This window comes from Gadus morhua, chromosome 21 (assembly GCF_902167405.1).
Source record: "Gadus morhua chromosome 21, gadMor3.0, whole genome shotgun sequence".
NCBI lineage: Eukaryota > Metazoa > Chordata > Actinopteri > Gadiformes > Gadidae > Gadus > Gadus morhua.
The window spans coordinates 3,533,685-3,556,955 of NC_044068.1; the positions used below are offsets into that span (position 1 = coordinate 3,533,685).

The 23,271-nt window shown below is 42.7% G+C and overlaps 2 protein-coding genes, 1 long non-coding RNA gene and 1 other non-coding gene across 5 annotated transcripts; 3 read left to right on the forward strand and 1 right to left on the reverse strand.

The window, feature by feature from the left end:
- Positions 1-4,218: 4,218 nt before the first annotated feature.
- Positions 4,219-9,594, reverse strand: LOC115534907 (uncharacterized). Of its 2 annotated transcripts, XR_003974381.1 has the most exons (4): positions 9,505-9,594; positions 7,757-7,824; positions 7,076-7,129; positions 4,219-4,282 (listed from the first exon to the last, which is right to left on the reverse strand). It is a non-coding gene; the product is annotated as an uncharacterized LOC115534907 (long non-coding RNA). The 2 variants fall into 2 exon arrangements; XR_003974380.1 differs by lacking the exon at positions 9,505-9,594 and having other exon boundaries at positions 7,757-7,859.
- Positions 9,595-10,446: 852 nt separating this feature from the next.
- Positions 10,447-12,617, forward strand: LOC115534906 (zinc finger protein RFP-like; the record flags this gene model as incomplete). The annotated part of the gene is made up of 1 exon (XM_030346194.1): positions 10,447-12,617. A coding segment is annotated over one exon (1,350 nt), but the record flags the coding sequence as incomplete, so codon positions are not given.
- Positions 12,618-14,362: 1,745 nt separating this feature from the next.
- On the forward strand, positions 14,363-17,617 carry LOC115534718 (E3 ubiquitin-protein ligase TRIM39-like). Its single transcript, XM_030345894.1, has 2 exons — positions 14,363-14,489; positions 14,575-17,617. The coding sequence occupies exon 2, from the start codon at positions 14,577-14,579 to the stop codon at positions 16,200-16,202; it is 1,626 nt and encodes a 541-aa protein (XP_030201754.1). The 5' UTR covers positions 14,363-14,489; positions 14,575-14,576; the 3' UTR covers positions 16,203-17,617.
- A 1,317-nt stretch (positions 17,618-18,934) lies between these two features.
- Positions 18,935-19,125, forward strand: LOC115534920 (U2 spliceosomal RNA). Its single transcript, XR_003974385.1, has one exon. It is a non-coding gene; the product is annotated as a U2 spliceosomal RNA (small nuclear RNA).
- Positions 19,126-23,271: the final 4,146 nt, after the last annotated feature.

A 23,271-nucleotide genomic window follows, 5' to 3' on the forward strand; every position in this document is an offset into this window, starting at 1 on the left:
CGGGGGAAAGTGAGGCAGTCTTTGGGGGGCCCAAGGCAGAGGGGGGGCCCATGGCAAAAAAATAAATAAATAATAATAATAATAATTCGAATCATACACCAGCCCATAGTGTTAGGAGTCGCACACGGCCTTGTCTCCCCACGTCAACAATTGTTCTCTACCCCCCCCCCCCCCTCCCCGTCAACAATTGTTCTCTACCCCCCCGTCAACAATTGTTCTCTACCCCCCCCCCCCCCCCGTCAACAATTCAGCGCAGGGGGCTGGAAGGGGGAATTCGGGGGGGGGGGGGGGGCCATCAGTACCTCTTGTATAGGGGCCCAGGATTTGGTGCAACGGCCCTGTGTGTGTGTAGTGGTGAGAGAGTTCAACTCCCAGCTGAAAGGTACCGGGTTTGATCCCTAATGTCTTCAGCCATCCTGTATTATCCTTAAACACTGTCTAACCCCTCCATGATCCATTACCACATATATCCTTAAACACTGTCTAACCCCTCCCTGATCCATTACCACATGTATCCTCAAACACTGTCTAACCCCTCCCTGATCCATTACCACATATATCCTTAAACACTGTCTAACCCCTCCCTGATCCATTACCACATATATCCTTAAACACTGTCTAACCCCTCCCTGATCCATTATATATCCTTAAACACTGTCTAACCCCTCCCTGATCCATTACCACATATATCCTTAAACACTGTCTAACCCCTCCCTGATCCATTACCACATATATCCTTAAACACTGTCTAACCCCTCCCTGCTCCTTGTAACTTGGATACAAATGTCCAACACAGGGAGGGTGTTTACTCATGAGGGCGGGCGGTCGGTCTACAGACGCAACAAATCATAAAAAATATCCACATTTAAAACTCTTGAAAATCATCAGAGGGACACCTGGGACATTTGGAAGCAGAATAAGACGGAATTTGAATTTGTATTTATTTGTCTCTTCATATTATGAATTCATTATCATTAATATCATGCATTTCGATTTCTCCATAGAGTAACTCAGGACTTCAATATAACTAATGAAGAGGTACTGTCGTGTTCCATTTAGTTCTAAACTGTTTAAGCAGACAACTGGAAGCGCACACGGCAGACTTATGACTCAATGTCGTATACTATACTATTATAATCCAGATAACAACCAGCGCGTACCGATCAAGGCCGAGCACCAAGGGGTCCCCCTGGTGGCCATTCTGCATAATATACTTTTACAAACCACCGATAGAAGCCCTCCACAATACACACCAATCACATTGTGAACCTGCAAACTGGTAAAAACTTCTGGTTAACATTCTGTGTTGGGAACAGCACAGCAATATTTGTATCATCAATGAAATTGATGAAATCAAATTCATTGATTTCATCAATGAATTTGTGAATAAAGTTCTCCACTTGCAGAGCGCGAAAGAACCCGACCCCACGTTTCGCTGCTCCTCGCAATCCCAACACTACTGTTATAAACAATACAGTCTATCAATTTATGGATTGTGAATTTTTTAGGTAAACCTCTTTTTAATTCAGCCGAATTAACTTTCGCATGGAGGCAAAAAAACAAGTGCTGGTTGTTTCTGACTGAAGGTGAACTCGTCGGTCTGGTTCATCTTCCCTACCCCGAGTCACATGACTCGGCGGTTAATAGCACAACCATAATAGCACATGTTATCTGGGCACACATTGAGAGGGTTGTTTTATGAAGACTGTGGTGAAAATATCAGCCACAGTTTAACTAAAGTAAAATGTAATTGTATAGCTCTTAATCACGGTTAGGCACAAATCACTTAGAAATAATCAACATTTCTTGTTTTCCCGGGCTCTTTGTTTCCTGTGTTTAAATGGTTGAACATATTTTAATGCTGCAAAGAAGAGAACACACAGCGAATATGAGGTAGCATAGACAGTTCGTCGTGGATGTGCCCACGTTCAGTTTGAGAAGTCAGGGAACTGCGTCCGTGGGGGCAGGGCCAGGGGTTAGGGGAGGAGCCAAATGTAAGGGGAGGAGAGGATGTCTTGTTCGGGAAACGAAACTTTAAATCCATAAAAACCAAAACCAACCGACGTGGCGGCAGTTCTCTCTTTCAAGAGAAAAACAAAACGCATTTTGGAACAAATTGTCTGACAGACAGAAAACACAACAAGGTGAGTAAAGCAGCACAAGATAAGGAATTGATGGAATAAGAAATATAAAACTGCTCAATACATAAACCTTATCGTCTGTGTCTAGGAATGGCCTCTGCTAACACTTCCTGGTCTGAGGAGGACTTTTCATGTTCCATCTGTCTGGATGTGTTCAGCAGCCCAGTTACCACACCATGTGGACACAACTTCTGCAGAACCTGTATTACAAAGTTCTGGGATGAACAAGTCAAGTACAAATGTCCTGTTTGCCACCTAAATTCCACGTAAACAAATCATGTTATGTCAGCGAATCTTAATCATGTTATTTGAACACATTGTACATGTGTAGGTTGAACATAATGTTAATATTTTCATTCAACTAATTTGCATCTTGTTGAATTTATTTGTTTGTACTTCATTGAACCAACATGATTTTATCATGTCACCTAAACAAATCATGTTATGTCAGCGAACCTTAATCATGTTATTTGAACATAATTTTAATATTTAAATTAAACTAATTTGCAGGTTTTTTTTATCAAATAAATTTAAATGTATTATATTATTGGTCAAACAACTTAGTCCAACATAATTTCACCTTGTTGTAGTAATTCATGCGGGGTTTGTCAGTTTAACTAATGTTGATCTTGCAAGTGTTTCTTTCATTCCTAGTACAAGAATGTATTGTATACGAACAAATGTGCATAATAGATAGCATACAAATTCAAATTTTACAATTTTATTCAACATTTGGTCTGAAAAACCGATGTAATGCAGGTGCACACACACACATACAGACTCGTATTGTTTTTACCCAAATGCATGTACACGCAGGTACACACACGCAGGTACGCAGACGCAGGCACGCAGACGCACACAAAAAAAAACGCAGGTACACACACGCAGCTACGCACACGCAGGTACGCACAAGCACGCAGGCACAAAAAAAACCGCAGGTACACACACGCAGGTACACACACGCAGGTACGCGCACGCAGACGCAGGCACGCATACGCAGGCATGCAGACGCACACACAAAAAAAACCGCAGGTACACACACGCAGGTACGCACACGCAGGTACGCACACGCAGGCACGCACGCAGACGCATGCACGCATACGCAGGCACGCACACGCAGGTACGCACACGCAGGCACGCACACGCAGGTACGCACACGCACGCAGGCACAGGCACGCAGACGCACAAACAAAAAAAACCGCAGGTACACACACGCAGGTACGCACACGCAGGCATGCACACACGCAGGCGCAGGCACGCAGACGCACACACAAAAAAAAACGCAGGTACACGCACGCAGGTACACACACGCAGGTACGCACACGCAGGCACGCACGCAGACGCAGGCACGCATACGCAGGCACGCACACGCAGGCACGCAGACGCACACACAAAAAAAAACACAGGTACACACGCGCAGGTACGCACACGCAGGTACGCACACGCAGGCACGCACACACACGCAGATGCAGGCACGCATACGCAGGCACGCATACGCAGGCACACAGACGCACACAAAAAAAACCCGCAGGTACGCACACACACGCAGGCACGCAGACGCACACACAAAAAAGAATATTTGTACGGTATCACCATAGATTTTTTTACCCAAATGCATTTACACGCAGATATACACGGGCAGGTACACACGCAGGTACACACGCAGGTACGCACACACACGCAGGCAGGCACGCAGACACGCACACACACACACACCATCATCAAAAAAAGATTCTCTGCTCAACAAACATGCAAGACCCTCTGAACTAGTTTTAAACTTATAAAAATAAAAATAAATCTCCACAGACTGTCCATCTGGAGGGAATTCACTCCATCAGCTTATTTTTTAGGAACTGTGCCTTTGAGGACAGCCTCTGCCCATCCAGATTGAGAAGAATTTTCTGTACCACTTCGAATGTACACTTGAGGTCTGCTGGGTAGGTTAAGTTAAGGCAGTAAATCAGTCCAAATAAAAGCACGAAGGCCATCCCGATGTTGCCAAGATCGCTGATCACCTCCTCTCTCTCGATGAGGACGCCAACGTCCTCTAGTTCGTCTCCAGGCTCCGCGCCTTGCCTTTTCATTGCATAGACTCCCAGCACAGTTTGTGCCTTGCAGGCGCTGACCTCGGTGTCTGTGTTCTGTGGGATATAATATGTACATCGTTTACATCGAAGAAATGTATTGATTTTGACTTCACCTTGAAGATAACAGTCTATGATGAGAACATGATTGGGTTGATTGTGGGTGTGAATACTTACAAACATTACTCCCATTATCCGTGCAAGTTAGTGTGTCTCTTCAGAGAAACCAGACGCAGGCATCCCACTGAATAGGCAGCTAACGGGTAGTCATCGAGTAGTTCCCCATGCTCAATCAGAGCCACCTCTCTCACATGTGACGTGTCCAATTCAAAAGCTTGAAAATGCTCTCTATACCAACTAGAGAACTTTTTTACAATAAAATATATCTTGCCTTGCAAAATACAAATCTGCAGAATTTCAGCTAACTCGGGCAGACCAAATAATTGCCTATGGACAAGAATCATTCCTTTGTTGTAATTCATTCCATTGTATGAAGCAAAGTTTGTAATGTGGACATCAGTCTCATCTGGTAATCTTTGCTTAATAGCAGCTGCAATGTCACCTTGCAAAACATCCACGGGTACTGATGAGACACTTGTTACCGACAAAGGTGTCCTATGGTGAAGACAGTGCAAGTCAGAGGCAATTGCAAGCTGATGTTTTCTTGCAAGAGTGAGAGATATGTTTTTGAAACAGTTGGTATGGCGAGCAATCTGTTTGAAGACACTATGTTTTGCCTCAAATCTCATAGTCCATGCATGGACAAGAGGGCCAAATTGGTGAATCAGAGCAGGATAGTGCTCCAAAAAATGATGTTTAGGGAGAAGACGGTTGTTGGGAAAAAGGTCTTGGTATCTCAGGCGATGTTCAATGTTCAATTTTGAACTCGAGGTAAGCTATTAACTCATCAGAGTGGACAGGGGCTACAACAAGCTCCACTATGTCCTTTAGATCCAAAACAACATGCCATACAGGTTCATCCTCCGGAACAAGTGGACCAATGATCAGAGGCAACAATCGAAGCAGAGCCCAATTCTCGTGTGCATTTCCACCAATGCTTTTTTTTACAGAGAAAGTCTGTGGTATTGCAGCAGGACGATTTGTTTTATCTGCCCATTTATATTCAAAAGTTTTGATCAAATTGTTAAGTTTTTCTAAAGTGAAATACTTTTTTGAAATCAAAAGAAACAATGAGCTAGCTCTACAGGTATAATGCCCTCAAAAAGATCATGGGCAAGATCTGGAGGATAACCTGCAGTAAGATGAAAATGTGATAGAGCCTTGCTCAGAACACATTCACGTTTAACACCACAGTATGCACTTGCCTTTTCCAATGCACACTTTAAGTGTGCATCATGAAGTTCCAGCGTTCTGCGCTCAAAACGACCAGCTGTCAACGACTGAATTTCTGTTTTCTTAGCTGTACAGAATCTACAGATGTATTCACCAGAGAAACTTTCTACAAAACCTGTCAGGCCATGGGCACCTAGGTTATCAGCTATTACGCAACTCACAGTGCCTTTGATACACTTATTCAATTGACTGATGAACAAACCATGCTCCTCCAGAATTACCAGATCTTTCAAAAGTGGATCCAACACTTCTTTGAAACCGAATTTCCTCAAATCGTCACTTTTACAAAGAACAGCTAAATAAATTGATGAGAGAGCAGAATGAGAGCCAGGCGGCAAATTGTCCAAAACCCAATACACCCCACAAAGCTTGTGCTTTTTGCGAGAGGTCCCAAGAGGATTACAAACCTCAAATTCGTCGATGTAAAGTTTTATGGAAATTCTCAACTCATCAACAGCTAGAAAGCTATTTGTTTTGTCATTTTCACCATCTCGAAAAGACCTGTAAACTCGTTGATCACCATGCAAAGCTTCTCTATTTATTTGAGCTGTGTGTTCTTCAATCACTTTATCCAGTATTTTATTGTGACTCAGTACTTCCTGCAATAACTGTAATAATGGGACATATTGAAATGACCTCCTTTGTTCCACAGATAAAATATACTCGGTCGCTTCAACAACTCTAAAATGAACCTTGTAATATTTTTTTCTTTTATAGGATGTGGCAAGAGGGCCAGACCTTTCAAAACTTTTAGAGACAGGGTTAGAGACGCATACAGAATTAGCAAGTTCTTCGACAACTGCTGGACCAATATTGAGGTTATGGCTCTTGAAGATTTCTGTAATTGTATGCTTTGTGACAGGTACACTAGCTGAACTTAGAAAATGCAACTCTTCCAATAACTCATCCACACCTTTTGCAGGAATATGAAATATATGTTCTAATTTTAACAACATTGCTGCTATTTTCCGCTCAATAACTTCTGGCAGATTTTCCACAGCTCCAATTTCCTTTACTGTCACTGTCTCAGCCTCAACTTCATCAAATGACACATCAGCTGGATAGCCAGTCCCAACACCGTCAGAGGCAACCGGTCCTTCAACGGGGTTCACAAACTTAATCACACTGGTTTTAAAATCTTGCAGTGTGTGTGGATGATGCTTTCTCTTTTTGTGAGTGTTAAATGTACTATTAATATTGGTTTGGAAAGAGCATCCAAGAAATACACAACCAACCGTCTCACAACTTCGCAGATGTGTCCCAATGTGAACAAAGAAATCCCTCTCAGTAGAGAGGTCACCACGTCCGCATACCTCACATTTAAATGTTACTGAATTCAAAGCAGTCTGTGTAGGTTGGAATGAATGAGCTTTATAGACATGGGTTCGGAGTCCAGTCCACGTCCTGAATGTGCAAGGACAATTTACATATATGCATTGATATTGTTGGCCTCTCCCATAATGATGATGTAGTTTATAATGTTTCAGTAATTTGTACCTGCTAATCTCTCTGGTTACACAATGTCTGCACTGCCACATAGAGGTCAGGTCACTGTAACAAAAAAAATAAAAATAAAGATTAGCAAATAATTCATATACAACATGTCAAGGGAATGTGATCTTGATAAATAAATAAATAAATAAATAAGCAGGATATTTATTATGACGAAAAAGGACAGTACTTTGCATCCCCCCCACACATGCATGCCACACAACACGTTAATGGCGGAGTTTTATTGTTATTTTTTTTGCTAAATAAGTGAGACTCAATATTGTAATTTCAAGCATCATTAAAACATTTAAGATATGATCATAGACAACATGCAAACTACATTTCCTCACATGAAATAGCAAGCTACAGGTCAGCACTTTAACACATCTTCTGAGCGAAGAATCTAGGAATTTTGCAAGTGGACTTTTTATTTTAGCTTATATATTGATGCAGGTGATGAGTTTGTATTAACAGCACAATGTAGTATCAAATGTTGAACAGATAAAACTGAAGGAACTCTGTTAACAGCAAGGCCTTATAAAAAAATGTGAGCAAATACTCATAAGGCAACCTCAGGAATGAGTAAATTCAGTTTGCAAAAATTATTTAACAGTGATATCAGCTTAATGTTATGTTTATTTATGTTTGTACAAATGGATAAACAATTTGATACAAATATTAACTTACCATGTGAGGCTAAAGGTATCAGCAGACAAAAATCTGAGCAGGGGGACAGCTACTTTTCTGATGTATTTCTGGTGAAAAAAAAAGAAAGATGAACAGTTTTAAAATGTTATAAACACAAGCAATGTTTATATTGTGAAACGAATGGCGCGGTGATTCGTCTTCGTAATCAGACAATGTGGTTATATGCTACAGACCCTAGTATCGGACAAATTTCGAATTATAAATAATTATAACTGGTAAATGTTTTTTATTATTATTATTCACGTTATCCCCATATCATTTAGCTATTACTGTGTAGGGAAATAGATAAATACAATGCAATACAATACAAATACAATACAATAGCCCCATTGGTGATGAACTCTCTAACTTTAATATGCATAAAGACTGACGGTCCTCACTGTTCCTCACTGTCGAACCCGACAAGCATGATTGGCCGGCCCACGGGAGGCCGCGGCCCCTATGGCATCTGCCCGAATGCCAGACCGTTGCTGGCTCTAATATATATATATATTATCGCGCTGGAGGCAACGCAACTGAAGATGAGAGATGAGACGCGACTAAAATGTTGGTGGTGTGCTATTTGGACATTCAAAATGCATGATATTTTCCAATCATTACCCTCCCGTAAGGTTCTTATGCAACGGAAACATGAAACAATGTTCACTCCTCCAGTAAATAGGACGGACCTTAGCTACAGAGGCGGGCCGTCAGGGCCAGCAAAGCCTTCTCTGCTGGACTAGAACCTTTCAGAACAATACATTATTTTTATTAAATATATAATTGATACCTTTTAACACATATATATATATATATATATATATATATATATATTTTTTTTTTTTTTTTTTCATTCTATTTTAATAAGTTTGTTCACATAAGTCTAAATACGTATTTATTTATTTTTCCTTCAGTTGCGTTGCCTCCAGCACGATAATATATATATTAGAGCCAGCGACGGACTGGACGGTCTGGCATTCGGGCAGATGTCATAGGGGCCGCGGCCTCCCGTGGGCCGGCCAATCATGCTTGTCGGGTTCGCACGGCCGCTTCGTCGCAAAATAGATAGTATGAAAAAATATATATATATTAAAAGGTATCAATTATATGTCTAATAAAAATAATGTATTGTTCTGAAAGGTTCGAGTCCAGCAGAGAAGGCTTTGCTGGCCCTGACGGCCCGCCTCTGTAGCTAAGATCCGTCCCATAAGAACCTTACGGGAGGGTAATGATTGGAAAATATCATGCATTTTGAATGTCCATAGCACCACCAACATTTTAGTCGTGTCTCATCTCGTCAACGAAAACTAAACTTACATTTCGTCATAGTTTTTATTATCAAAGAACTTTTTTTTAGCTCGTCAACGTGTCATTAACACAACGAAATTAACACTGATGCACACGTGCACTAACACCATGGCTATGACCATGTGCTAGCACTCCCCCACTACCCATGCACACGTGTCTCTCGCATGAGTACTTACAAATCTGGTTGTATACACATACATTGCCATTTCTTTCAATACGAAGCACGAAAATCTACTTTGAGAATACTCGGGTGGTCCATGGATGTAAATTATAGAAACCTAGCAAGGCGGAGTTGAGCTACTTACCGCTAACTAGGAAACGAGTGACAGAGAAAACTTGAGAAATTTTCTCGGAAATGTATCATAAGGGCTAATAAGTACAATTTAACACTCACACGGTTAAATAATATACATTCGTGATTATAGATATGAATTACTTACCTCGTAAATTGAAGGATGCTATACGATAAATATGGAGCAAGTGCTAGTCGTCCGTAGGTATCAGTCCGTGTCATCCGGTCGGTCAAGGGCGGGAACGAGCATGAGCAATAGCTCACAGTACAACAGTCATTGGGTGTGTTCGAAACCGCGTACTTGCTTACTACTCCTACTAACTATGACGTCAAATTGAGTAAGCGAGAACTTAGTAAGCGAGTTTAGGTAAGCGAGTAGTATCCGAATGTCTTCTACTTCCGGAAAGATTTTGAGTAAGCATCGCTAGCTTACTAGACGTACTCAACCGCCCCAGAATGCACTGCGTCTATTCAAAAGAACAGTGGAAGCAATGGCGCTAAACGGGGAGCCGCAGCAGCAGTGCTTTTAATAATTGTTTAATAATTGTTTTAACATATCACCGCAAATCCTTAGGTTGAAGGTGTACTGTGACGTTAAATGTGACGTTTATATGTTTATTTATAATATTTATTAACGGCGCCCGGCCGGTAGGTTATTGACGCGTCATTTGATTCACGTCATCTGAGGTGGTTAAGTAAGGAAGGTCTTCTGAACGTCGATTACTCAAATGGATTACTCAATCATTATTTAAGGATTCGAGAAGTAAGCCAAATATTTAGTAGGTAGTAAGCAGTAAGCAAGTAGGCGGTTTCGAACACACCCATTGTCTTGATTAATCCACTTCACATTGGATTGATATATATGTTTCTAATTGATCTGCATTTTCTTAAAATCAGCTATTATGAACAAGAATGAATCATGTAATGACGAAAAACATGTTTCAATCATTTCATGTTAACATAATTCTAGCTTGCTAATCAAACACATGCCCTAGTTCATTTTTTTGAGTGTACCCTCTTATCAGAGCTGGCTGCTCAGTTTAGAACAACCGTACGAGTTAAAGAGCAGCCTTGTGTTGAACCAGCAGAAGTTCCCTGTGACGTCTGTACTGGGACCCAGCAGAAGGCTGTGAAGTCCTGCCTAGTGTGTTTTATGTCTTTCTGCCAAACCCACCTGGAGCCACATCAGAGAGTCGCAGTCCTGAAGAAACATCGGCTGGTCGAGCCTATGGACCGTCTGGAAGACAGGATGTGTAAGAAACACAACCGACTTCTGGAGCTCTTCTGCCAGACTGAAGAGGTGTGTGTGTGTCTGTTGTGCACAGAGACAGACCACAAGTCCCATCCTGTTGTACCTCTGAAGGAGGAATATGAAGTGAAGAAGGCCCAACTGGGGAAGATAGAGGCTGACGTTCCACAGATGATCCAGGAGAGGAAACAAAAGATTAAGGAGGTCAAAGACAGAGTAGAACTGAGTAACAAAGTTGCAGACAGAGAGATAGCCATTGGTAGGCAGGTCTTCACTGCTCTGATAGGCTGTGTTGAAAAGTGCCGGGATGAATTCAACCAAACGGTTGAAGAGGAACTGAAATCCACAGAGAAACAAGCTGAAGACCTCATCAAAGAGCTGGAGCAGGAAATAGAAGATCTGACCAATAGATGCTTGGAGGTGAAGCAGCTCTCACACACTAAAGACCACCTCCACTTCCTCCAGACCTTCAGATCCCTGAAGGATCCTCCACCCACCAGGGACTGGACCACGGTGGAGGTCCGTCCTCCGTCATACGTAGGGACCTTGAGGAGATCCCTGGATCAGCTGGAGGAGACACTGAACATGGAGATGAAGAAGCTGTTTGATGATGCTGTACTGAAGAGGGTCCAGCAGTATGAAGTAGATGTGACTCTGGATCCTGATACAGTTCATCCCAAGCTCATCCTGTCTGAGGAAGGGAAACAAGTACATTGTGGAGGCGTAGCAAAGGTACTCCCAGACAACCCTAAGAGATTTACAAAGTCTACATTGGTTCTCACAAGGCAGAGCTTCTCCTCAGGGAGATTTTACTTTGAGGTACAGGTTAAAGACAAGACTGCATGGTGGTTAGGATTGGTCAGAGAGTCCATCGACAGAAAAGGTGAGACCACATGGACCCCTGAGACGGGTTACTGGACTCTTTTCTACTACAAGGATAGCTTTGTATTTATAGATAACCCTCCTCTCTGTCTCCCTCTGAGAGCTGGGCTCCAGAAGGTGGGGGTGTTTGTTGATTATGATGAGGGTGTGGTCTCCTTCTATGATGTGGAAGCCAGGGTTCATATCTACTCTGCTACTGGCTGCACCTTCAGTGAGCCTCTCTATCCAATCCTCTACCCAGGTCCCCGTTGTTATGAAGGTAACAACTCTGCCCCCCTGATCATCTCACCTGTCAATCAAACAGACTAGGACCTTTGTTTGATAATAAAACAAAGAAACAACCAAAACAACTAATGTTGTTTGCTGAATTAGAATCTCTACTATGTGAGATCTGAGAGAACTGCTTTAATGTCGTACTGCTGACATTTCCTTCTACATTATCTTTTTAAGTGATCTTTTCACTGGAATCGGTACAATCCAGTCCAACAGTGTTTTGTAGAAATACTTTCTCTCAGTGGGAGACAAAAAATAAATTAGTTTGTTGACAAAATCCATATTTTGATCATTTTGAGATTGCTAGGATGTTTAAAATCACTGCAAATTTGTAAACTTCTTTCATTTTTTAACCAGTAATTGACTTAATCTCCACCATACAACAACCCCTCATACATTACACACTTAAACAAAGCTCACGGTGGCTACATGTAAAGATTCTCCCAATGTGTGTGAGTACCGTGACTTTGTCTTGTCAGCTCTCCTCTCCTCTCCATCCTCTTCTCTCTCCTCTCTCTCCTCTTTCTTCTCCTCCTCTCTCTTCTCCTCCTCTTCTCTCTCTTCTCTCTTCTCCTCCTCCTCTCTCTTACCTCTGCTCTAGTCTGTAACTCAGATTGTGTTCATTATTGTCGTACATTACATTACTTATGGTCTAAATAAGTCTCCAAGTGTGTCGTTAGTCGCCTTTCAGAAATAAAGGCACTCATAGGATCAAAGATACGTGCACAACTGTTAACGATCTGTAATGTTTGGTACTATTCTTTAGTCATTCTGTTTATGATGTACTTGTAAGTGACTATTGTTCAGTTATGTTTGTTGTTAAAGCATAATGGTAATAAACAACTCAGTCCAACCCACTGAATGTTGTGGTGTGTTCAGCCGGTGATTCATTCTGTTCCTTCAGTCTCAATCCTCCAAGCTGAGCAGATGTTCCTCCAGAGCTCTCTGTTGGTTCTCCTAGCAGCACACCTGGAAGGTCCTTCAGCCCCCTGGGTCCCAGCAGGTCTCTATGGGGTCCTGCCCCCTGACGTGGGCCCAGTCTTCAGTCCCTCCCTCCGCCTCTTCCTCACCTCACTGGTGGCGTGGTGGACCAGCTCAGACCTCTGGAGACATTGCCTCCCCACACGTCAACAACTATGGTACTTTTGTTATTATGGTTACTTTAGTACCGATATAATTGAATGGTTATTCTTATAACAGCTTGTGTAAAATATCTATAGTGTGTGTGTGTGTGTGTGTGTGTGTGTGTGTGTGTGTGTGTGTGTGTGTGTGTGTGTGTGTGGTGGTGAGAGAATTCAACTCCCAGCTGAAAGGTTCCGGGTTTGATCCCTAATGTCTTCAGCCATCCTGTATTATTAAACACTTTCTAACCCCTCCCTGCTCCTTGTAATTTGGATACAAATGTCCAACACAGGGAGGGTGTTTACTCATGAGGGCGGGCGGTCGGTCTTCAGCCGCAACAAATCATAAAAAAATGCCACATTTAAAACTCTTGAAAATCATCAGAGGGTCACCTTGGACATGTTGAAGCAGAATAAGGCGGAATTTGTATTTATTTGTCTCTTCATATTATGACTTCATTATCATTAATATCATGCATTTCGATTTCTCCATACAGTAACTCAGGACTTCAATATAACTAATGGGTACTGTCGTGTTTCAAACACTATTTAGTTCTAAACTGTTTATGCAGATAACTGGAAGCGCACACGGCAGACTTATGACTCAATGTCGTATACTTTATTATAATCCAGATAACAACCAGCGCGTAGCGACCCAGACCGAGCACCAAGGGGTCCCCCTGGTGACCATTCTGCATAATATACTTCTACAAACCACCGATAGAAGCCCTCCACCTAATACACACCAATCACATTGTGAACCTGCAAACTGGTAAAAACTACAGGTTAACATTCTGTGTTGGGAACAGAACAGGAATATTTTTATCAGAGGGGGCGGGGGGTTATTTCATCATTGAATTTGTGAATAAAGTTCTCCACTTGCAGAGAGCGAAAGAACTTGTCCCCACGTTTCGCTGCTTCTCGCGATCCCCACAATACTGTTATAATTAATACAGTCTATCAACTTATGAATTGTGAATTTTCTAGGTAAACCTCTTTTTAATTCAGCAGAATTAACTGCCTCATGGAGGCAACAAAAGAAGTGCTTGTTGTCTCTGACTGAAGGCGAACTCGTCGGTCTGGTTCGTCTGCCCCGAGTCACATGACTCCGCGGTTAATAGCACAACCATAATAGCAGATGAGAGTGTTGTTTTATAAAAAATGTGGTGAAAATAACAGCCACAGTTTAATTCAAGTCGAATATAATAAGTTCTTAATCACAGCACAAATCCCTAAGAAATAATCAACATTTCTTGTTTTCCCGGGCTCTCTGTTTCCTGTCTTTTAATGGTTGAAAATATTTTAATGCTGCAAATAAGAGAACACACAGCGAATATGAGGTAGCCTAGACAGTTCATGAATGTGCTTACTGCCCACGTTCAGGTTGAGACGTCAGGGAACCGTGTCCGTGGGGGCGGAGCCAGGGGTTAGGGGAGGAGCCAGGTATTAGGGGCGGAGCCAAATGTAAGGCGAGGGGAGGAGAGCATGTCTTCGGGAAACGAAACTTAACATTCATAGAAACCAAAACCAACCGACGTGGAAGCAGTTCTCTCTTGCAGGAGAAAAACAAAACGCATTTTGGAACAAATTGTCAGAAACCACAACAAGGTGAGTAAAGCAGCACAAGATAAGGAATTGATGGAATTAGAAATATAAAACTGCTCAATACATAAACCTTTTCATCTGTGTCTAGGAATGGCCTCTGCTAACACTTCCTGGTCTGAGGAGGACTTTTCATGTTCCATCTGTCTGGATGTGTTCAGCAGCCCAGTTACCACACCGTGTGGACACAACTTCTGCAGAACCTGTATTACAAAGTTCTGGGATGAACAAGTCAAGTACAAATGTCCTGTTTGCAACAAGATTTTCGACACAAAACCTGATCCACAGGTCAATACCCTCTTATCAGAGCTGGCTGCTCAGTTTAGGACAACCGTACGAGTTAAAGAGCAGCCTTGTGTTGAACCAGCAGAAGTTCCCTGTGACGTCTGTACTGGGACCCAGCAGAAGGCAGTGAAGTCCTGCCTAGTGTGTTTTATGTCTTTCTGCCAAACCCACCTGGAGCCACATCAGAGAGTCACAGTCCTGAAGGGACATCGGCTGGTCGAGCCTATGGACCGTCTGGAAGACAGGATGTGTAAGAAACACGACCGACTTCTGGAGCTCTTCTGCCCGACTGAACAGGTGTGTGTGTGTCAGTTCTGCACAGAGACAGACCACAAGTCCCATCCTGTTGTACCTCTGAAGGAGGAATATGAAGTGAAGACGGCCCAGCTGGGGAAGATAGAGGCTGAAGTTCCGCAGCTGATCCAGAAGAGGAAACAAAAGATTAAGGAGATCAAAGACAGAGTAGAACTGAGCAACAAAGTTGCAGACAGAGAGATAGTCATTGGTGGGCAGGTCTTCACTGCTCTGATAGGCTGCGTTGAAAAGTGCCGCGATGAATTCAACCAGACGGTTCAAGAGGAACTGAAATCCACAGAGAAACAAGCTGAAGACCTCATCAAAGAGCTGGAGCAGGAAATAGAAGATCTGACCAATAGATGCTCAGAGGTGAAGCAGCTCTCACACACTAAAGACCACCTCCACTTCCTCCAGACCTTCAGATCCCTGAAGGATCCTCCACCCACCAGGGACTGGACCACGGTGGAGGTCCATCCTCCGTCATACGTAGGGACCTGGAGGAGATCCCTGGATCAGCTGGAGGAGACACTGAACATGGAGATGAAGAAGCTGCATGATGATGCTGAACTGAAGAGGGTCCAGCAGTATGAAGTAGATGTGACTCTGGATCCTGATACAGCTCATCGCTGGCTCATCCTGTCTGAGGATGGGAAACAAGTACATGATGGAGGTGTGAGGAAGGTACTCCCAGACAACCCTAAGAGATTTACATATTTGTTTGTTCTCACGAGGCAGAGCTTCTCCTCAGGGAGATTTTACTTTGAGGTCCAGGTTAAAGACAAGACTTATTGGTGGTTAGGAGTGGCCAGAGAGTCCATCGACAGAAAAGGTGGGAGCACGTGGACCCCTGAGATGGGTTACTGGACTCTGCTCTACTACAAGGATGGGTTGGTATTTAGAGATAACCCTCATGTCCGTCTCCCTCTGAGAGCTGGGCTCCAGAAGGTGGGGGTGTTTGTTGATTATGATGAGGGTGTGGTCTCCTTCTATGATGTGGAAGCCAGGGTTCATATCTACTCTGCTACTGGCTGCACCTTCAGTGAGCCTCTCTATCCACTCCTCTGCCCATGTCCCCGTCATTATAGAGTTAACAACTCTGCCCCCCTGATCATCTCACCTGTCAATCAAACAGACTAGGACCTTTGTTTGATAATAAAACAAAGAAACAACCAAAACAACTAATGTTGTTTACTGAATTAGAATCTCTACTATGTGAGATCTGAGAGAACTGCTTTAATGTCGTAGCCTACTGCTGACATTTAACGAGGAGATGTTCTTTAAGAATATAATCACAGTTGTTGAATTCAACCCATTATGAATGGTTAAATTACGCATTATATTTTGTCTGTTTTGTTTCCAGCTCTTTTTACCCATTTAACGCTATAAAATTGTTAACAGTTGCAGTTATATAGAACATAAGAGGACTAACATGTTAAGAGGACTAATTTGTACAAAATAATGATTGTAGTTTTTTAACATTGCCATCTGTTTTTATTTCTGAATAGTGAATGACAAAAAAACACAATGTCCTTACACGTTCATTTAATTTTTTTAGGCCTACCTACTTTATCTAAAATAGATACATTCCAGTCTAATAGTGTCCCGTAGAATCAATGTCTCAGGGTAATACAAAATATTAATGTGTTTGTTGCCTAGAACACTCATTTTGATGATCTCGAGATTGATGGTATATCGGTAAAGAATTTTAAAAGTTGATAGTTGATGAACAAGTAAAACTTAATCACCACCATGCAACCCTTCATGTATTAAACACTCAGGTCTCAGTGACTACATGTAAAGGTTCCCCCCATGTGTGTGAGTACCGTGACTTTGTCTTGTCTCCTCTCCTCTCTTCTCTTCCTCCTCTCTCTTCTCCTCCTCTCTCTTACCTCTGCTCTCCTCTCTAGCTCATCTAGGATTTTGTTCATTATTGTCTTTCATTACGCATTAAGTGTGTTCACATGTCAAAAGTCACCCCATTAAGATGAATCCAGAATAGATGTTGTACAACTGAACTCCCACTGGGTGAGTTCGGCTGTAGTGAATCACTATGGTGACGGTGACGCTCCCGCTCGTGCGGAGTCCTCCTCCCCATAACCACGCCCACTGACTGCCAGGACGATGCGAGGAGAGGTAGAGAGACCCCGAAGCTGTTGGCACGAGAGCCTTGGACCGCGATGCCTAAGTAGCTTCGGAATGAATACCCCCATCAAGCGTTTGAATACGTGTGTGTCACGTTCTCCCTGATGGTCTGAATAAGTCGCAAGTGTGTCGTTAGTCGCCTTTTAAATAAATTCGCAAAGAGAGTCAATGATACGTGAACAACTGTTAATGATCTGTAATGTTTGATAGTTTGATACTATTATTATTAGTCATTCTGTTTATTGTGCACTTGTACTTTTATTTATTGTTAAAGCATAATGGTAATAAACAACTCAGTCGAACGAACTGATTGTTCTCGTGTGTTCAGCCGACTAACTATCCTTGTGCTCGTGTATTGATTATGTTTTAGGATTTGCATTCTAGCCTTTAATAAAGGCCTACCTGCTGTCTTCAGACTAGCTTGGTCAAAATAGTGTTGCTGTGAATATGTGAATGGCATCTTCACTATGTTAAACCATATTTTAAAAGATGCACATATTCCTGTGTGCCTGTTAGCCCTTTAATAGTCTACAGCTGTGGCTCGTAGGTTAATTGAGCCACACCCATTCTGGTGCTCCTTAAGAGGGCCAGAGTTCTAGACTGGAGGGACGCTTGAGTTGTGCAAGTGAATCGACTGTTGTGCTATTGGTTGTTTTAAGTAAGAATATGTTTTTCACCAACAACATTGTGCATCAAGTTGATTTAAATTGATACCGGTGAGACACGTTATCGAAAGAAGATGTGAGTAAATTAATTTCTATGCTTTATTCAGACAATATGACATTGAAGCTCATGTAAATACCTTATTGGACTACATATATAGTGCTAACTGCTAACACCAGTCCTCAATAGCTTCGGCTACACGGAGTGGTGAACAGGTTTAGCCTATCGGGGTTAATCTGTCGTCGTGGTTTTACCACTCCGCCCATTACCAATGTAATCTGAACATTAACTGTATGGAGATTCTTCATGAACCACATCCAGAGTGCAACCCGGTTTACCCTGTCTCTGAATAAACCACGTTTTGAACCGTTAACACTCCGATTCATGACCTATACCCCGAAACAACGATACCATCAAAATTATGTTTCAACAGTGTAGAACCTTATTGATTTCAGATGTTTGTGTTCAGTTCATGCATTTTATTTGCTATTGGGTGATTGTTTGCATGGTTGAGGAAATCTGGAATTCAAACATGGCACACGGCATACCCTGAATTTAGCATTGGTTCGTTGATGCGCTAATGGTAAATAAACTTCTTAGTGAAGCCCTGCCGAGCTATTAGGGACCACTAGAGAGCGGTAGAGTGGCGGTTTCCTCACATTTTTAGTGATCTAGCAATGATGCAAAGGAAGAGTTAATATCCCATGTATCTAACTTTTACTAAGCTACCACCATGTATGATGGCATCAAATCATAGTAATCGTGATCAGTGAGGATTCACTGTATACATAATAGTTCACAATAAACGCGTTTGGCTTCCTCAGACATACTGATTGGCTTAGAGCTGCTGACGTCATCAGTGCCGTTCATGCATTGCCTTGAATCACGGACCCTTATACTCGTTATTTTTTGCGTTGAACGTAGTTTGATAACACGCTATATGTTGTTGACGCATAGTGGTACTTCTGTTGGCTTCTTGTATTGAAAGGAAGTTTTCTCCGTAAAACCGCTAATGAGAGTGACATTTCTGGGAAAGTGTACTCTAGGTCGAGCAAAATGTGGGTATCGCTTCTCGGCCTTTTGGCTAAGATCAAGTGTAGTATCTGTTCTTATCAGTTTAATATCTGATACGTCCCCTACCCGGGGACCATATATTAAATTGATTTTTGGAACTGGGAGATGGAAAAGGGGCTTGCTCCGTCCACTCCACGCATCGACCTGGTATTGCAGTACCTCCAGGAACGGTGCACCCCCTCTCACTGTTAATATGAATGAGTGCATTTCGGAACTCGCGCCAAGCCGTCAACACGATTGTTAGGGCCCGTTTATTTATTTAATCGTTTCTGACTAACGAACTGTTGTGGTTTGGACAGTGTTGCCATATCTTTTTCATTGAAACTGGTTAAACGTTATCGAAAAAAGTTGCGAGGCGATATTTAATTGATTCTTTGCGTTATTTAGACCATATGATATTCAAGCTAACATAACATCAGTGCGTCATTCGACCACAGATTTGTAGCGCTTATACCAATCCGGAACCACTTCGAGATGAATCAATTCCACAATGCAAGAAGAACGAACGCACGCACGCGCGTTTGTGGTGAATTGAAGGAAGACTTTCTTCATTCTGAAGTATGACTCTAAATCAGACTCATCCCATTAAAATGAGGGAGGTCATTAAAAATCAAACACAGAGCTGAAATAGACTCTTACTGTTAAGGAGGCGACCAGAGGTCGCCGAACCTGCGTTGAGTTTTACTTACTAGCTCACCTGCCGCAGCTCGTGAGTGTTTTTCTTAATTGGAAAATTGGTTGCATCTGGTGCATTTCACTTGAGAGGGAACTGGACATTACGTTAGAGTTCTCCACTGATTGGCATTATAGTGTCTCCCAAACGCGGTATGTTGTTGTGTTCCCAGAACAAGAACGTGTGTGTAATGTTCTGTTGTGACGTATTTTTAATTTCTTCCTGTTTCACAGGTTAAAGACTTTTTGAAGTAAAGAGGAGCATCTCATCTGGACCTGATGTGAGTAGAAATGTATAGCAAAGCACAGCTCCGTTGACTTGTATGTTGAATATAAACACTGACAATGAGTGAAGGAAATCTGGGATTCTGGTGGTTAAACTCATTTGAAATTTAAATGATTCTAACATTTTAGAGACTATACATTCAAACTTGTCAAAGTAAAAAGTGAATCACTCTTGACCAATGACTAATTAGCTACTTATATTAAAAAGCTGGATTAGTTAATCATCTTAAACATTGTTTAAAAGTTGGATGATTCCTAAAGCCCTGAATTTGTATTGTCATTCATTCATCTGATTTAATGGAGATGGTAGATGTTGAACTGTGTTCGAAATTTGGGGACAATAATGAGTAAAATGTTCATTTCTTGAAAGGTCTATCATGGATATTTAACTGCAGTTCTGTGAGTATCCCAACATCACCATGAAGATGAACTGCGAACTGTAAGTCAATAGTTTCTAATTACTCTTGGGCACATTGCTGTATTTTGGCTTCCTGGTGAGTTAACCCGTTAGCTGAAGGTTGATCTGAGTAGTAAGGATGTTTTATTGGTTCATGGGTTACTTAGGTGTTTGGTTTAGGTTGGTTTTAATGATTTGTTAAAATGGTTACAGGCTCCAAGTTATTGTTGTAAGCGGAAGTAATGGGTTGGCTTCTGATGTCTTCAGTCTTCTTTCCAGCTACTCTCCTGAGCTCTGCATCATCTTCACATGAGTGTTTCTTTACTGATGAGGGTGTGGTCTGAGTGTGCAGAGGTACATACTGGGATACAGAGCTGTCTGAAGTCTACAGGTCTGCAGATACGCCCCCTCTGGGGAAACTGTGTTTGAGAAACCATCATGACGTCGGTTACATGGACTAGAATGTTCTTCAAGATGGAGACGGGGATTCAGAAGGAGAAACACCAGGGGGAGATGAGGGGGGCTCCTCATCTCAACGACTATAACACAACTTCAGTCTGACACAGAGAACCATGGAACACATTCAACAGTCCCCTCCAGGCATCGTGACTCCTCAGGAACAGTTTCATTTCCAAGAAGGTCTTATTTGGGGCCATTCCAAAGATGGATCCTGCTCCTCAAGAGCCACCCCCCTCCACTGGGTGGTCTTCTGAACAGATGACCTCCTTCCTATCCTCAGGCTGACTAAAGCTGCACCGTTTGCATCTGTGAAGGCCCCTCATTCAGGAAACCACTGGACTACAAACACATGACTTCAGAGACGTTGAATCAACCTTGGACACATTTTGGAGACGCAAAGCATGATCCATCACCAATGTGGGACGCCACTGAAGAATGTTTCACATAATTTATGTCTCTGGAGACAATGATTGTTCTGATCTGGGTGTCCTGTCAGGAGTACCGGGGTTGGATGATGGAATGTTATTTGGCAGGAGGTTTTTACCCTGCATGAGTGTTGGGCCTTTTATGGCTCAGTGGTGTGTGTGGGTTTGACATGAGATGGATGACTTTTTAGCATCGCTAGGGTTCTATGTGTGTGTCCCCCCCCTAACTCGCACCTTGCAGGGGGTTCTACGTGTGTTTGGTTCCATCTGGCAGGGGGTTCTACATGTGTTTGGTTCCATCTGGCAGGGGGTTCGACGTGTGTGTCCTGGGTCCTACGTGTGTGTGTCCTGCTTGCTTTGACAGTGATAATGTTCATACGGGGGTCTGTGTGGTTGGCTTGGGGTATTGGAAAGGTCAACTAAATCATACCTGATGGACGGCCACATGTTTACTTGAGGCCTCCAGTAGACATGAAGAGCAACACTCTGAGCGATATCCAACACACTGGGAAGGAAGGAAGGAAGGAGAGTGTCCAAATCAAGTGTCAAAGGATGCAAGCGGCGTGTTCAGATCAGCGACTTCAAACTAGGAACACACCAATCAGGATCAATGGAGGATGGACACCAAAAGGCATTCCAAAAGGAGAGTCTGACGTTGGAAAGGGACCTCAATGGATTTTCAAGATGACCTTCAGACCTGTAGTGAGGCGGTTCTTCCTACCTGGCTGGTTTGATGGAGTGCCCTGTGGATCTTGTCTTGCTCTCAGTTGCACGCCTTCTCAGGCTGAACCGTATTTGTTTCGTACAGGACTAGCTGAACGATTGGTTCCCTTAAATCAGAACCAATCTGGGAACCCCAACTAGTGCGCTCTTCAAGCTGCTCTTCAGCTGAGAAGGTAAGGGAACCTTCACTGGGGCTTGAGGGTATATAGAGAACGTTTTCAAAGTGTTACATGGTACTCTGAAGACTGTTGTTGTGTTCCAGTTGCTGAGGGGAAGAACCCTCACATCTTCCTCTTGGCCTTTCTCCTCTGAGAATCCTGGCGCCATCTTGAAGGATATTCCAGCTCATGTAACTGATGTCACGACAGATTCTCAAACACTTGGTTTCTCCTGAGGGGGCGTGTCTATAGAACTGAAGGCTTCAGACGGCACTGTATCCCAGCATGAATCTCTGCTCACTCAGACCACACCCTCATAAGTAGGATGCAACACTCTTTCGATTGAGATGTAGAGTTTTATAAGTAATGAGGGAGTAGACAAAGGTGATTAGAACACCATGTCAAGTCTAACTCTTTAAACCATGAAGATGGTTGGATAGTTCAGGAATTGGGCTTCATTTTATTATGGGCAGTCCTTTCACTCAGATGCCCACTTCTCACTGGAGCTGTACATGTGAGGCAGTCAGGGTGAAGTTGCAGGGTTATGGTCAGCTCTCTGTGAGCTCAACGTTTAGATTTGCTCTGTATGGCTTGTACCATGAATAATCTAGATAATTGTTCTGTTTATTGCAAAATGTAGACACGTTTTGTAGAAAAATGTAGAAAACGTAGACAGTTTTGTATTGGATAATTCCATTGTTTTTAGGCAAGGATTTGAGGTTTAAATTCGTAGACGTGCATGGTAGTTCGGTTCTTCGTTCGTTTTGAGTGGCATAACTTGTACACACTGGGTGCATAATAATGTATAGGTACACTGAATAGTAGTTATGACCAACAGCATCAAACGGATGGCATCAAGGTAAGTCTGTTGGCTGTGTTTTAATGAAGACCATCGCTGGACTTCAGGATCTTCCTCCGTTCAGCTCAAGGTGAGGCGCTGGTTCTGTTTTTTTCTTTGGTCGGTTCCGGCTGGAATGTTCGGATTCCAGTCGGACGGTTTGTGCTTCCCGCCGTGGAAGGTTCTGAGTGTGGTCAGTTGATTTAGTCTCAATGGTTAGCATAGAACGTTGTAGTCTTGACAACCATAAGAACCCTACGGGCAGTTAGTTGGATGCGAGTCCCCTGAGGGAATCTGGCGGAACGTTCTGGTTTGTGTTTGCGTAACATAGAGCCGTTGCCAACGGAAACTATTTTCGGTGTCCATTGGG